Source organism: Vigna radiata, unplaced genomic scaffold (genome assembly GCF_000741045.1).
Source record: "Vigna radiata var. radiata cultivar VC1973A unplaced genomic scaffold, Vradiata_ver6 scaffold_198, whole genome shotgun sequence".
Classification (NCBI taxonomy): Eukaryota; Viridiplantae; Streptophyta; class Magnoliopsida; order Fabales; family Fabaceae; genus Vigna; species Vigna radiata.
In genome coordinates this window covers 126,389-142,638 of record NW_014542192.1, presented here as the reverse complement: position 1 = coordinate 142,638, position 16,250 = coordinate 126,389, and the positions used below count along the sequence as shown (strand labels likewise).

Sequence of the window (16,250 nt, the reverse complement as noted above, 5' to 3'; positions counted from 1 at the left end):
CTTAGCTATGTTTCTATTGTTGTTAAAAATTTATAAGTATTTTCTAATACAAAACAACATTACACCTTATTTACAATAATATTATACAATTTTTTTAAGATGAATACATGATAAAATATTTTTTTAATCTACTATTCTTAACGTTGATAAACCCATACAAATTATATTAAGATTAAAATTAAATTTTTTTAACGCCACCACCAGCACAACAGGTTCATAAACTAAAATCTTTTTTTAGGATTTACTTGATGGTTATCAAACATTAGTCTATTGCGCCAAAGTATAAACTAAGCTTTTTGAACCATAATATATTATTACATAGAGAACGTAGTTCTTCGAATAATTGTACTCTATTATTATCTTTTTTAAATAATTATTGGTATTGTATAATTATTCTAACTCTTTTTGTATAGTCTAATGTTTATGTTCATGAATATAAATATTTTTTTAAATTTATGTATATAAAAAATATTAAAAAGGAGAGTAAGAGGGATGTTTAGTTTAACTTCTTCCACTAATCAAATATTAATACATACATGACGTGTAGTAAATGTAGTCATCACTACTACATATATGAAGGAATAGAAATAAAAAGTAGGGCTTCTTTTATACTGTAAAGTTTTTTTTTTTTTCTGCAAATTATCTAATTCAGAAACATCTGTAATACTACTTTACCTATTAGAGAAAACTTTCCTTCTAGACTGAAATTTGTTGAATCTTAATATCTCTATTTGCTTGTTTCTTCTAGTCCCAACTTGTGTCTCTGTTTGCTTATTCCAGCTCCCAGTGACACTCATAATATGACACTCATCGTATGGAAGCTCTTCCATCTATTAAAAGAAAATTACACCATATATATTATAAGTTATCTGCTAACAGTAAAAAAAAAAAAAATTCCTAAAAAATGTCAAAATATTATAATATGATTACAGAAGTGTCAAAAATATATATTCAAAATTTCTTTAAATTTAAATCACATATGATATGATTGAAAGTACATATGCTCAAGTTGACCTTTACCTACAGTTTAAGTCTCACAATATTTATCTTTTTCATATCAAATTTCTTCATACACATGCAGGAATAAAATTTTTTTGTCTATATATTTAATTATTACTAATAGTATTTATTGATAATTAAATACTATATAATAAATATTAATTTTTTAATTATTTTTTTAATAATATTTAAGTTATTTATACTGTTTAATATTTTTTTTTTGAATGTTCATTTATATATACATTTTAAATTAATAAAATTTTGTTAAAAATATTAAATTTACACCGTTTTAAATATAGAAATTAAATTAATTTAAAATTTAAAACAATAGTTATATTTAAAATTAGGAAACAAAAAATATATTTAACTTAATTTAATATATTATTTATGTGACTGTGCAGAATGTTTCATGTTTTAAAACAGGTAGATCTGAAAGAGCAATATAGGTTTTATATGTTAACCTGATGATAATGTAATGTTTTTGTTGTGAAAGATAAAATCTTTATTTGATTAGCTGCAGCCATTGATTTTTGATGCATGCATTTGCTGGATCTCTTCCTACCTGATAAAAAAAATCACAGAAAATTAAACCATAGAAAATATAATTTGTGAATAAGATTGTATAAACTAACATAATGTCTAAAAAAATTTAAGTTCTAAATTCTAAGATAGATAGACTATTTTACTTTCTTTTTTCTTTTGTGAGATGAATAAATGAAGTAATTTGTTAATGTAGTTAGATTCATATGTTCCAAGAAATGATTAAAAATAAACATCTTACTGTTAAATGAAAAAAAAAAAATCTTATACAAGTACATAAACTAGATGTAAAAATATATTCAGAATATAGAAGTACATAAAGTAGATCCATGTTTTTCAAACAGATACCAATAACATACTATGATATAATATATTAATATAAATTTAATTTATGAAAACTTACCTATACAAGATCTTAAACTTACCCATACAGCAGTTTTCTGCATTTAGGCTTCCAAGCAAAATATGAAAATGGGAAAAGGAAAGACAGAAGGAAGCGGCTTAAGCGAAGCGGAGGGAATGAGGTGTGAGACTTTAGGGTTTTAGGTTACTTTATATAGCCGAACATGAGGTCCACCATCTCTTCAATTATGTGTGTAATTCTAAAAGTTTTATCATTATTTAATTATTTTTGTTAAATAAAATCAATTATTTAATTTCTTAAAACATGAAAATAGATATAAAACCATAATCTTGTAAATATACATCATAACATACTAACAACTTTATAAAATTAATATAAATTAAATAAAATTTTACTCAATAAGAAAATTATTAATTTAAATAAACGTTTCTTAATAAATTGAATATTCATTAATAAAATAAGATATATATATATAATATAAATATGCATATAATGATAGAAAAGAAAGTATAATGAGCTTAATTAAAATAATATGATAACTTCAAGAGATTATTTATGATTATTAATAAATTAATTATCTAAATCTCTAAGAAAATAATTTTAGTGTTTGTAGAACAATACCAAAAATATTTAAATAGCAATCCATTTTAGAGATAAAAAATAATTAATCACAATATAAATTAACATAATAGTATATTATAAATAAAAAAAATTATAATTAATAGCTAATTATATTTTACCACTACATTCAATATCAAGGTTTTGAGTAAAAAAAAATAGTATCCAAATTTTTCATTAATTATAATTTTTCATTTATAATAGTGACTATTTTATAGACTATTAATTAGTAGTTTATAAATTAATATTTAAATTAATCAATTATTTTTTGTCTATAAAATTAATTACTAGTGAAAAGTTTTTTATAATGAAATAAATAATTAGTTTTAAAAAGTATGTAATAAAATAAATTCTAATTATTGTTAGTTAAAGTGATAAATATCAATATTTTATATTCATTTGTACTAAATAAGGATAAATCTACTATATTTAATAATAATTCAAACCAAAAATATTAATGAATAAATTATGACTTCTAAAATAAAAAACATTTGTTTTAACATTTGGTGTATTTTTTTATATAAAGAATAGATTAGCTACTAATGATGTTTTTCTTTGTCATAGTAAACAATTCAAGATTAAGTTGTTTTTTTCTTATAATATAAGAAAAGTTGGTAAGAATGTGGAAGTGTAACTTGTGAACAACATATTAAAACATATATTCTAACAAAATTAATAAAAAAATACAAATTTAAATTGTTTGAGAAGAAGATTTGAAATATTTAGTGTAAACTGAATTGATTCGTGGTTAAAACAAGTTAAACAATATTTTCTAATTTTGAGAGAATAAAAAAATAAATATTATTAATTTTCATAAATTTATTATTATTTTAATTAATGATTTTGTTCATTTTATTATTGTATAAATTCACATTTTACAATTGAATAAAAATATGTCTTCTAAAAAGACATATCTTTTGTTTAATTTTTCCCCTTCTAAGTAAGTTTCGATTCCTTTTTTCTTTTATCTTTCTGTTCTGAAATATCTGGTTTTGAGGGTTCATGCATGTAGAAAATTGTGATTGTGACTATGTATGTTATTGTATATCTAAGTTGGTTATGTATGAAATGTTTGTTTTTGTGCTAATTGTGTTTGGTGTGAAAATAATGAATTGAATATTGGTGTTTAATTCTTTTTATAATGTTGTGTGAAATGGGGTATGATCTTGTGAAGGTATTTAATATGAAAGTATTGGTATGTACCTCAGTTAAAATTTTAAGAGGAAAGATATAAGTATCATTATAGGTCTAATTTAGTTTATATCAGACGTTGAGAGGTGATTATTTGAGATATTATTCTGAGATGATGAATTGGACAACTAGTTTAATCTTTGGTATCTGGTTTAAGATGAGGAATGATCAGGTGAAAGGGTTTAAAATAGGATGGTGGTCTTTTTGGATGTTTACCATGTGGTTTGAGGAGTGTCTCAGGGGTTTTGATAGGTGTTTTTTCTATAAAACTGATTGGATGAAGAAAAAAGTTGTTTGTGGACAATCTTTAAGTCATTTAAGACATGTTGAAATTCTAAAACCAGTAAAATCTGGTGCGGAGTTTAATAGTGGACTAGTGAATAGGTATTTGCATGTTTATATTCTAAATAAGGGGGGTTTTGAGTGATGAATTTCTAAAGGGGTGGTTTTAAAGAGAAACTTGATCTTTCGGGTTGATGTTTAAGCCATTTAAGATTTGTATAGCCTTTTTGTTCAACTAATATATGAGTTTTAGTTGTAGATTGATTGGTTGAACCTTGATTCCTTACAAAATCATTAAATTGGTACCTAATTTAAGTTATAAACATATTTTTGAATCATTCTCAATGTTTATGATGTCATTGTGATCATCTAGATAGGTATTAGGGTCAACCAAAACTAGTTTTGGAGTTGTTGATTTTCTGGTATAGATCTAAGCTCTAGTATTGTAGGGTTGAGTGCCACCATTCCAGTGGTGCTGGGGCTGAGCCTTAGGAAAGTACCGTTGAGCACCACTGTCCAGTGGGGATAGGGTTGAGTGCCAGAATGCTGGGGTTGAGTGTCGTGGGTGCAATATTGGTTTGTGTTCTTTGTTTTCTTATTCTTGTTGGCTTTTGAGTTGTATTTGGTCCTTTGATAACTTGATTGGGTTATTTATGGTTTTTTTGGTGGATGTTCCGTGAATTCGTGTATTTGGTATGCAATGAGGATATGTTAAGGAAAAAAATTCTAAAGAGGAACTTTTTATTGGAGGTTCCATATGTGATTAGCATAAATGTAAGAAGCTCGATATGGGAGTTATTCTCACATTCTAATGATCATCTAATGATCATCCATGTAAAGGGTTTGGCCAAGTATGAGTCAATAGTGTGAATGGTAAATATATTTTGATATATGTGAATTGAGTTGTATGATGAAATATTATTTTATCATGTTAAATTGTTTTATCATTAGGTTACCCTTGTTTTTGTTTTTGTTTGTCTATGTGTGTTTTCTATTTTTATGATGATTAAATTGTTGTGAGCTTAAGAATGGTTTCTTTCTAGTTGTCTTAGGGTGACGTTGAGCGTGAAGCAGCATCGTAAATGGTTTCTTTTGTTCTCCAAAGTGTATATTTTTCTTCATCAAAAATTTGTAGTTATTGTAAATTATCGTCTATGTAACTTTTTATTTTAGAAGTTTTATATTATTAAAAATGGGATGTTACATTAATGGATACTGTTAAATATGAAATGTTATAAAAATGGGATGTTACATTAATGATATTCTATTAAAAATGAGATGTTATATCTTGCCTTATCATTTGCTCTCATGTGTTTCTGGTTATTCGACAAGTCTAAACAGACCAAATATTTAGTTTTATTACACAATTTTTTTTGTGTGCTTATGTGTCGAACATTCTTTGTTGTCATTCCTAAGTATCTATTGGTAGTTGTGGAAGAGAAAGAAAGAATAAGAAAGAAAAAAAAAAGAGAAGATAAGAGAGTATGAAGATGTTTTTTTTTTTTGTTCTATTTCACATTTTCATATTTTTCAAATTTGTACATCTAACAAAATGATCCTTTTTCCCTTGTGGACTCAATGACCTAGATTAGCATGAAAAAAAGGAAGCTCATATAAATGGATCCAAAAATCTTTTGAGTAAGAAAAACATGACACAAGATAACTAAGTTAAAAACATAGTAGTTGTAATATGGTTTATGGGAGATATATTGCAAGCTTAAAAGGAAGGTAAGCTTTTTTAGTAAAGCACTTTCTTACACTTTATGTTTGATTTGAGTGAAGCACTTTCTTACAAATTTAAAAAAAGTAGTAGTGTACTGATATTTCCACAAAAGTTATTGAATNTATGTTTGGTGTATTTAAAATTCATCGATAATCTCTCTTATCAGAATACTATGAAATGTGTCATATGGGTATCCATTTAATTTAGTGATACAACGTATTCAAANTTACATTTACTTTCTTCACCAAAGTTCCAATATGAAAGTGGTTTAAGATAACTGGCTCAATAGATTTTCTTGAGAAAGAAGAGAAAATTTCTGAAAAGAAAAAGCCAATAAGTAAAACATCTGTCAGAAGGAAGGAGAATTCATTTGTTTACCTTATTTATAATAGCAGCATTTATCTGATGCAGCAACCTTGGATGCTAACCTAATAAGCTAATGAGATTTTGTATAGTATGTTCCGAAAGATCAAATGAACATTTCATTAACAGCATAATCTGATATAAGATATTTTCATGTGAGAGCAGAGTGATGAATTTGTTGCCATAAGAATTTAGCAGCATTTATTGGATTGAAGTCTTTCTGCAAATTCTTCATCTAATGTTATATATTATTAATGTTTTTTTCTATTAATATCATGTATTGTAATATTAATGCAATTATTCACTGTGGATGTGCCAAGAGGGCAGAAAACCTAATCTGATAGCCTCCTAAATGCAGATGTTGGAGTTCAAAATAGAAATTGAAAGCAGACTTTGGAACTCAAAATAACAATTGAATTATCATAAATAGAGTAATTATTATTTTTTATTCTTCTTTTAAGCTTTTTTTTTAGTTTGTTGCATGAGATTTTTGGTTTCCGTGTGATGTCTATTTATTTTTTATGTTCAATACATGTTTATACAAAATATTTGTTCTGTTAGGATTTTTAGAATGTGATCAGATTTTAATTTGAATTTTTATGTGTAGATAGTGTATTATATACGAAAATAGGTTACTAGGAATAATATAACTTTTTGTGTTAGTAGCTTGTTACTAAGAAAAAATAACTCGTAAAGTATAATATTATTTTATATAATAAATTTGTAATTGATGTTTTATTAAGAAGATACTTACTGTAATGTTTGATTTGGTATTACTAAATTTAAAAGATTTATGGAACAAATAATGCCACTTATAAACCCACTAATTATAACCTTTTTCCAAATCCCCATCATATGCTTCCGTAGAAGACATATTTTCCTTTAGCTAACCTATATAATATTTTAATAATAATAATAATTTAATGCTACTAACTCTTTAATCAACTATTAAACAAAATAACCTAAGTATTATAATATGAAAATCACAAAGAAGTAACCAAAATTAACTACTGTGGTTTGCCTAAGGGAGACGCAAGATTAAAAACATACCATTCATGTTTCACATTGGTGCATATGCCTGGTATCACTTAAGATTCACTGATTGGAAAGTTCCAAGAAGAAAATATGAGAAAGATATGAACTAGGTAAATGTAAAAGGAATACTCTATCCTCAGCTAAATTCTGCTATTTAAAACGTGATTGCAACAGGTCACTCAAAAGATGTGTGGCTTGAAGCCTCCACATAATCTATAAAGTCTAGGCTAGGTTATCATCTAAGCATGCGCACTCCCTTCTCCTTCTTGCAGTTAACAATAGGATATCTTTCATTAGCATTGCCTCCTGCATCATGATGTGCAGGGCGCCTATAGGTTGTCTCCTCCATTGGCACTTCCTCCTGCCACATCCCAGTCGTCATCATGTGCTCTTTTACTAACTCTAGCACGAGCGGGATCTGGTCATTAGTCACTGGCAGCGCGAAATAGTTTTCGGAAGGGGCTCTAGTATGCTGCTTGACAATCATAGCAACAGAGTGTAATATTGGAAATCTTGATCTCTCCAGCTTACTAACATCATCAAGAGTGCCAAAGTAGGGGAAGAAATGAGGATACTGAGTTCTGTCCATTGCATCCAGTAGCTCAGCTAGTGCGATCACTTCTTCACTTATCATGCGATTGAAAAAGATTGGAGAATTAGTCAACATTAGGCTTTCATAAACCGAACGGTAAGCACTCATTACATTCCAAGATATAATATCAAGTACATACTCGGCACATCTCTCCCATCTTCCACCTCTTTGTTTCTCATCAATAAAGCATTTGATAAGGGTCCTACAGAGTTTGATGTTTGCTCCTAATACCTGTCGAACATTCGCTGCTCTCTCTAGTGTGAGTACGGGTCGAATATCAGTATCATTTGGGACACCAACAATCGCCTTCAATTCAGTGATCCAGCGGTTAAAGGACTCTTCATAATTGTTATTTGATACATTCATAAAAGGAAGCATCATAAAGTAGGTATTATAAATCATCATCTCATTTGTGCTATAGAGAAGAATTTCTGCAGGATTGATACAGTAAGCTTCAGCTTCTGACGGGAGATGGACACTGATCATTCTGATGCCAGCAAAGGAGCATGCCTTATCCATAACAACCCTTACGCCTGACCACGACTGTGTAATGATGGAGAGAGTAGCCCCAACTGCTTCGATATTGGTCTCTGCATGAGCGGCTTCGTGCAAAGTCAATCCAAAAGCTAGATTGTCAGCTGGATTGTCATTCTCATAAAATTGAAGGGATGTCATACTTCCCTTAGCATCGAACTGCTTTGTTCCAGCAATTGTGGCTCTGAGGTTCACTGGCTGATTCTCATGGGCAAGGTTTGTCATCCACATGTGCCTTCTCTCGCGGTTGATGTTCTTCATGATGAAAGGGTCGTCAGCCATGTTAAAAAATAGTGATTAATTGGAGACATGTTTTCCTTAGCCTCATATTATTTATAGTTCCAAATTGAACAATTGAAGAACAATTATTCAATTGAAAAAAACTAGTGAAGGAGAATTCGAATGGTTAAGTTTCTTTTTTTTTCTTTTCCAATAATGGGCTCTGCCTTGGAATCCTGTCACGACATCGCATGCTTCCATTAAAGTTTCACCTCGTTAAATGGAAACCAATGCATATGACAGTATGAGGAATGCACAGATGTCGTTGATGAGGAATGACAGTTTGTGCAGAAGGCTAAGAGAATCATCACCTTAAAAACAGTGCTACATAGTTATTTCCATGCACGAGCTACTGAATATTTGATTTGGCATTTTTGTGTAAAATGATAAAACTTCTTACATTTGCCATATTGTAATGTCTTTACTGTGAAATATTATCTGCCACAGCTTTTTAATACGTGAATGTTGCCTTCTATGTTTCAATTTATTTATCTTATTTGCAATAACGTTATACAATTATTCAGTGTAAACACTATTATAAAACTGTCTATAGATAGCGCTATAAATAAGTGCTATCTATAACTTTGATAATAGATAGCGCTTTTTTTAGAAAAGCGCTATCTATAAGTATTTAATATTATTTTTTTATTAAATAGACTAATAGATAGCATTTCTTTTAAAAAAACGCTATCTGTTCAACTATTAATACATAGCGTTTTGTTTAAAAAATATATCTATTATAATTTATTTTTATTTTAAAAATTAAAAACACTCCCATGTGGAATTTTTCACGGGTTATCCTGTCTGCTCATTCTATCTTGTCTTCTCCTTTCGGTTCTCTTCTTTGCTTCTCATGTCATTGGGTTCTTCTTTCTTCTCCTTCCCCGTTATCTCCTTTCCTTCTCATTATCTCTGGGTTCTTCTCGTTCACGTTTGCCACTATGCTATCGCTTAGACCCGAAACCCTACCCTTGTCAGTGCGCTNGCTAGGGTTTCATTTCACCTTCTCCGAACAATGTCGCTCCCGCATGCTCAATTGAAACCAATTGCATCACTCAGAAATTCGGTGGAGCCAATTCCCTAGAAGATGATATGACATCGTGCTCGCGGACCAAGCCTCTTCTTCTGCCCTTTCCGATGCTTCTCCACTACCACGCCGTCGTCGTTCTCTTCGATGTTTTCAAAATCCAAAACAACTTTCGCGAGCACGAAGCCTCTGATGACTCACTCGGATACCCTAAAATGTAACACTCACGTGCCTGCTCTCAATTTTAAGGTTTGCTTGGTAATCTGTTTAATTTTGGCACTAATCGCTTTTATTGTCGAGCTAGAAAGAATAACTTTGTGTATAAAATGGTGAACCAATCAGACATCTTNATTAGAGGGAAAATTTTATATAATCGTTTATAGAAATTGGGGCTTGACATTGACCCTGATAATCTACGTTGTAAAGGTCTGCACGAATGTCTATAGGTTATCAAGTTGGAGCTTCAACTCTAATTTTGATTAGAGAATAATACTGTAAGGGTGTCTTTTATTTCCATTCTATGAAACTGCTTTTGTGTGTAACTTAACTAGGTTGCTTCTAATTGTAATTACAATAGTGATATTATTAGTAGGTAAGTTGTTTATATGCTCCGCTTCTTGAGTGTTTTGTATTTTTATTATTATTTATTATCATTTGTCCAGTCTATAATTGCAACTTTTGTATATTAGTTTTGAATTTTACTTTACCCTGAAGCTTGTTTGGTCTAATGTGTCAAAAAGCTTTTTTTCTTTTTTTTGGAACAAAATGCAGAAGCTTGTACTTTTAATCTTAATGTTTATAATTTTACTGCGATTTCTGAATTACGCAACAAAGGTTGGAAGGAAATAGTTTTTTGTGACATTTTTCCTTTTATGTCTGCATCTAGAAGGACATTTCTTCTTTTTATAGGATTTTCATAGCACTAATGTTGCAGAAGTCATTGAATGGAAAATAATCTTAATAGTAGCACAAAGGAAAAAAAAATGAAGTCTAGGGGTGCCTTGGTACGGCCTGAATCGTTCTGGGAAATCTTTTCAGTGTGATAGACTAGTTTGGAGGGACAAAGGATCTCTGCCGAATTATGGAGATTTCCTAACAGAACTACAAATGTTGGGCAAATGATATATGCTTATCTTAGTAACACATCTTAGTTGGATGGGAAAAAAGGTTTCTACACTCCTTTTTTTTCTATTTTTTCTTCTGTTAAATGAGTGTGTGTTAAGACTCAATAATTTTAGGCATGTCTTTTAATTATTTTGGCCACTCTAACATATTCAGTCAAGATCCACCTTGTGGCAATTATGACTTTGATCCCTTTGAAATGTCATCACTTACTATTTTGTGTAGATCCTTAAACACTCTGTTTATCGCAGTCTTTGTCTCGACAGGTCGTACATCCATCAAGATATACTACTATGTGCATGTACAAAAACGTTCAAATAGGCTTCATGATGAACTTTCCTTCAAGATAGGTGATAACTGTTGCAATGTTTAACTTTGATGCATAAAAGAAAATTATTCTTGTTCTTTATTTACTGATATTCGTAAGACTTGATGTTTGAGCCAAAACCTTGCTCTTGGCTTTACTTTGTACCTTATGAATTGATGCTTTTAGCACAGTGTTGGAACTTGGAACTATGCTTGAATATGATCTAATTGTTATCTGTTTTCATTAAAATAGGCAATATCATTTACAAATCTTTTCTTGGTTGATATCTTAACTTCCATGGCAAAGGTGTGCTTCCTTTTCAATATTATATTTCTATTAGAAAAGCCTTTGTCCTTCTCTCCCTTGAAATCTTTATAATTAGTTTTTGAGTCTAGTCGATTTCATTTAGAGATTTGAAGCTATATGCTTTTGCCATCATTTACTTATTTTTATTTTTATGGATACAATGGTCCAACACTAATGCAACCTGAGAGTTTAGAATTGCCATAATCTATTGATCTAAATTTTAGTATCTAGTAATGTATAATTATATTATTTTGATTATGGTTGTAATTTTTTGCAGGTGTTTTCTGATTTAGAACATTCAGTAAGTAGAATGGTCCACCGACAGGTTTGATTCTGATAAATTACATCTGATATCTTCCATTATTGTTTTAAGAGTTTATTTATTTTTATTTTATTTTAGCAACTTCAATATCCCATTCTGATTATTATATAACTTGATAAAGTTCACGTGTATGATGAACTCCTTTTATTTAGACTTAGGACATGTAACATGTTTACTTAATTCATACAAAATATTTTCAAGAACTAAATCGGTTTCATTTGATTTCTTGTAATATGGTTATAACTTTTGTCATACTCATTGTTCTCTGCTCCACTAGAGCTTATTTTTAATGAACAAACTTTTTGGACCTATATATTTAGTTTTTTCTTATTGTGGATGTTTCATTTCTCAACATACGATTTCACTTTTTAATTTTTTTTGTAGGTTGCCATAATTGCTTGGTTGGAAGCTGATTTTGTTTGTGGCAGCCACTTGTCGCTTGCCTTATCTTTTCTGCGTAAACCAATGCCTCTTATAACAGAGTTGAAAAATGTAATTCAAGAGATGAAGTCACTCAAACTGGAAAAGCTTAAGAAGCCCGTGACTTAGTGAGAATTCTTATTTTTTAATCAGGTTATGACCCTCCTTTTAATTCTCAAATAATTTGTATTTTGATCAAGATAGTATCTTTGGTCCCCTTTGTTGGGTTAGGTGCAGAGGGAATTAGAAAAGGGTTAAATGAAAAAACAAAGCCTGTGCATGATGCATCCAAACAACAGTAGTGCGTGCCCTTTTGCAAATGTCCCGATCTACATTATTAAAATTATATCCTTTCAAAATGCACTCTCAATTCAATCTCAATCTCCTACGCAATAAGAAAATTTGACACTATCAATAGACAACTTTCATAAAAGATAACTTTACATGTATAACTTTTATGGATTGTTATTATTGTTATGATTTTATAATGGTAATAAATAAATTGATAAATATAAAATGAAAGCATGACTTAGTTACTATTAGGACTTTAAACTTGTATATGGTATGTAGTTGTTTGTTATACACTAAATTTGTTAAGAGTTTATTAGAGTTCTGGTTTATTGTTATGTTCAAATTATAATGATGTTTTCTACTTTTGGTTATCTAGTGTCCAAATTATTCAACGACAATGATTGTGGATATTACTTGTGTCGATATATGATGAAAATTATCACATACTGTGAAGGAGGGACAATTCCAATTAATGTAAGTTATTTTCATTGTCATAATTCATTTGTAATACAAAATTTGATTGACTAATTTTATATTATTTTTCTTTCTTGCAGTCCTTTTCTAGTTGCAGATGTCAATCATTTCGTGACAATCAAATCATTAAAGTTAGAGAATATTGGTGTTTATATGTAATTAATACATCTTATATGTTATGTTATGATGATATACATGCCTATAAGTACAAATAGGATATACATGCTATGATTGTATATATTGTTTTATGAAGTAATATGATGTCATGACATGTACTAGATGACTCGACAATATATTTTATAATATTATTGTACCAATAGTTTTTATTCATACTAATAAATATTCTTTTTGAGACATTTGTCTTTGTCATATTTTGCTTAATATTTTATATATTTTTTTGTATAATAAAACCAATAAATAGCGGATGTTTGTACATAATAAAATTAATATTTTATATTTTTCAAAATATTTTATTAAAAAATTTTTTTTTTTTTTGAAAAAAAAATATCAATAGATAGCGCTTATTTAAAAAAGCGCTATCTATTGTCAGTCACCAATAGATAGCGTTTATTTAAAAAAGCGCTATCTATTGTCAGTCACTAATAGATAGCGTTTTTTTAAATAAGCGCTATCTATTGTCAGTCACCAATAGATAGCGCTTTTTTAAATAAGCGCTATCTATTATCAGACATCAATAGATAGCGCTTTTTTTAGAAGCGCTATCTATTAATAGATAGCGCTGACATAGATAGCGCTTAAAAAGCGCTATCTATGATAAAAAAAAGCGCTATCTATGCACTTTTTTGTAGTAGTGAAAATAAAGATTTGTTTTTTAATAAATGAACCTTTGCAAAAGAAGAAGAAGAAATCATTAGGATCAAATGAATATATTAATCTATTAAATTATGTCAAGCAATTTCTATGTGAATATTAATTAAGAATGTAGGTATGTGTTTTTACACTATAATATTATCTTTTAATAAGTTTTTCCCATTTTGAAGACTACTGATTTTTTCTAGTTTTAGTGAAAGGTTCTTTGTGAGTGTGTATTAGTATTTGTTTTGTCTACGTTGTGTAGGTTTTTTTAAATACATATTATAGATACATACAGGTTTCTTCTATCAAAAAAATAATACAAATAACCTAATAAAAAAATATTAAAACTTGAAAATTATAATATAAATAATATAACAAAGATAATAATAGCAGGAAAGCAGCAGCATTTATCTGATGCAGCAACCTTGGATGCTAACCTAATAAGCTAATGAGATTTTGTATAATATACTCTGAAAGACCAAATGAACATTTCATTAGCAGCATAATCTGATATAAGATACTTTCATGTATTTGTTGTATCTCACACTCCAATTTGGCATTTTTTTTTTTTTAAATTCTGTGAAAGCGAAGTGATGAATTTGTTGCCATAGGAATTTAGCAGTATTTGGATTGAAGTAGCCATAACTGTTATATCTACTAGAGAGTAAGTCTTTTACAAATTCTTCATCTATTCTTATACATTGTAGAGGAGATAGCAACTGCATTATCAACATATTATTCACCAAATTATTTTCTAACATTGGTTCATATATATTACATTAATGAGGTTTGATAATATTTGAATCAATGTAATATTTTTTTTTATTAATATCATGTATTGTATTGTTAGATATATTATTATTAATGGTTACATGTATTATTACATATATCGGTTAGAATTCATTATTAATCACATGTATTATTACGTATATTGGTTAGAATTCATTATTAATTAAATTTAATCATGTGTGATTTAATAAGTAATTGGATCCATTTATTTGAATAATGAATTGTATTTGTAATTTTGAAAATCATGAAAATCTATTATTACTAAAATATAATGTTTAAAAGTTCATCCTTTTATAGTATATTTTAGAAAACTAGAAGTAGAAACCATTAGTGACATAATGTTTAAAAATAGACGGTTTTTGGATATAAATGACAGGAAATGTTCAGATTCAAATACAACGGCTGTTATTTCTTTGTTTTCATTTTTCATCAAATTCCCACTTTTTTGTTTTACTTTTTACTGTGGATTAGTTGGAGACATATTTTCCTTAACCTCATATTATTTATAGTTCCAAATTAACAATTGAACAATTGAGATATAATTATTCAGTGGAAAAAAACAACTTGCGAAAGTATGTATAATACAAATAAAATGCTGTAATGATAATTAATTTAATCGAAAAAGTATAATAACTGCAATGTTCTTTTTACTACTATTCATCAATTAGCAAGTTAAAAATTTAACGCGTATAAAATAATCAATATTCATAATATATATAGTTGCCTTGTCGTGTTAATATTGTTATATTAATAATATTATTAGTTTTCATAAAAGCAAAATTAATATTCTTGTGTAATTTATATAGAGTTGTTTTTTTTTACTATTATTATATTGAGTTGTTTTTTTTTTATAAAAGCAAATTAATATTCTTGTGTAATTTATAATATTGTCCTTGATTTCATTATTTCATAAAAATATCTTTTTTTTTTTCAAACTTATCATTGGAGAGATTTTCTCTTTTATGTTTTTCTATGCTATCATCGAAGCTATTGCGAAGTTTCGTCATTATCTAATGGGGCATTGATTTGTGATCCGAACAAATCAAAAGAACTTGAAAAGCTTAATTAAACAGGCTATTCAAATCCTAGAACAACAAAAGTGATTGCACAGATTATTAGTATATGATTTTACCATTGAATATAAGTCGGGAAAAGACAATATTGTTGCATATTTGCTTTGCAGATCATACTTCTTGGCCTGGTCTCAACCTACCTTCCAAATTTTGCCTGTATTAAGGGAAGCTATTTCCCCAGATACTCACCTAAAGGTTGTTCTCGACTTATGTTTACTTAATAAACCTACAAATCCTAATTATTCAATGCATGACAACTTGTTTTTCTGGAAGGGCAAATTGATTATTCCTAAATCTCATGCTACGATTCAGCATATTTTACATGAATTTCATAGCTCATTGATTGGGGGGTTTGTGGGTTTTACCAGAACTTTAGTCAGAATTTCAATCTAGTTTTATTGGAAGGGTATGAAAAAAGATGTCCAACAATTTGTTCAAACTTGCTTGGTTTGTCAACAAGCACAAATGGCTTATACCCTTCTAACAGGCTTATTACAACCTTTGTCCATTCCAAAGAAGATTTGAGATGACATTGTTATGGATTTCATCACAGGTCTTCCTTCTTCCAGTGGCTTTACAATCATATTAGTAGTCGTTAACAGATTATCAAAGTATGGCCATTTTTCTCCATTAAAGGCTTTTTACTCTAGCAAGTCAGTAACAAAAGTTTTTGTTAAAATTATGGTAAAACTGCATGGTATTCCTAAGATTATTGTGTCTGATAGGGTGTTAAGACTTTGGCAAGTGTACCAAGTCGTGCAAGTAGTAAAACCGGTAAGACCG

At 28.7% G+C, this 16,250-nt stretch overlaps 1 protein-coding gene and 1 long non-coding RNA gene across 11 annotated transcripts; one reads left to right on the top strand and one right to left on the bottom strand.

Moving 5' to 3' along the window:
- Positions 1 to 495: 495 nt before the first annotated feature.
- On the bottom strand, positions 496 to 2,087 carry LOC111240782. 2 transcript variants are annotated; one of them, XM_022776527.1, is made up of 3 exons: positions 1,965 to 2,087; positions 1,461 to 1,561; positions 496 to 830 (listed from the first exon to the last, which is right to left on the bottom strand). In XM_022776527.1, exons 1-3 carry the CDS (start codon positions 1,966 to 1,968, stop codon positions 672 to 674), a joined length of 264 nt encoding a protein of 87 aa, XP_022632248.1. In that variant the 5' UTR covers positions 1,969 to 2,087; the 3' UTR covers positions 496 to 671. The 2 variants fall into 2 exon arrangements, with proteins under 2 accessions (XP_022632248.1, XP_022632247.1); XM_022776526.1 differs by having other exon boundaries at positions 1,943 to 2,075.
- A 7,185-nt stretch (positions 2,088 to 9,272) lies between these two features.
- On the top strand, positions 9,273 to 13,119 carry LOC106779247. 9 transcript variants are annotated; one of them, XR_002666351.1, is made up of 7 exons: positions 9,273 to 9,805; positions 10,936 to 11,019; positions 11,229 to 11,282; positions 11,560 to 11,607; positions 11,989 to 12,177; positions 12,692 to 12,789; positions 12,870 to 13,119. It is a non-coding gene; the product is annotated as an uncharacterized LOC106779247 (long non-coding RNA). The 9 variants fall into 9 exon arrangements; XR_001377143.2 differs by having other exon boundaries at positions 9,274 to 9,796; XR_002666349.1 differs by lacking the exon at positions 11,229 to 11,282 and having other exon boundaries at positions 9,273 to 10,714.
- Positions 13,120 to 16,250: the final 3,131 nt, after the last annotated feature.

Excerpts from the sequence above, each read along its gene's own strand:
- LOC111240782 (XM_022776526.1), bottom strand. The coding sequence starts at position 1,985 with ATGCAGAAAACTGCTGTATGGGTAAGTTTAAGATCTTGTATAG. Across the intron at positions 1,562-1,942 it reads AAGTTTAAGATCTTGTATAG|GTAGGAAGAGATCCAGCAAA; the intron begins GTAAGTTTTCAT and ends TTTTTTTATCAG. Across the intron at positions 831-1,460 it reads AAACATTACATTATCATCAG|ATGGAAGAGCTTCCATACGA; the intron begins GTTAACATATAA and ends TTCTTTTAATAG.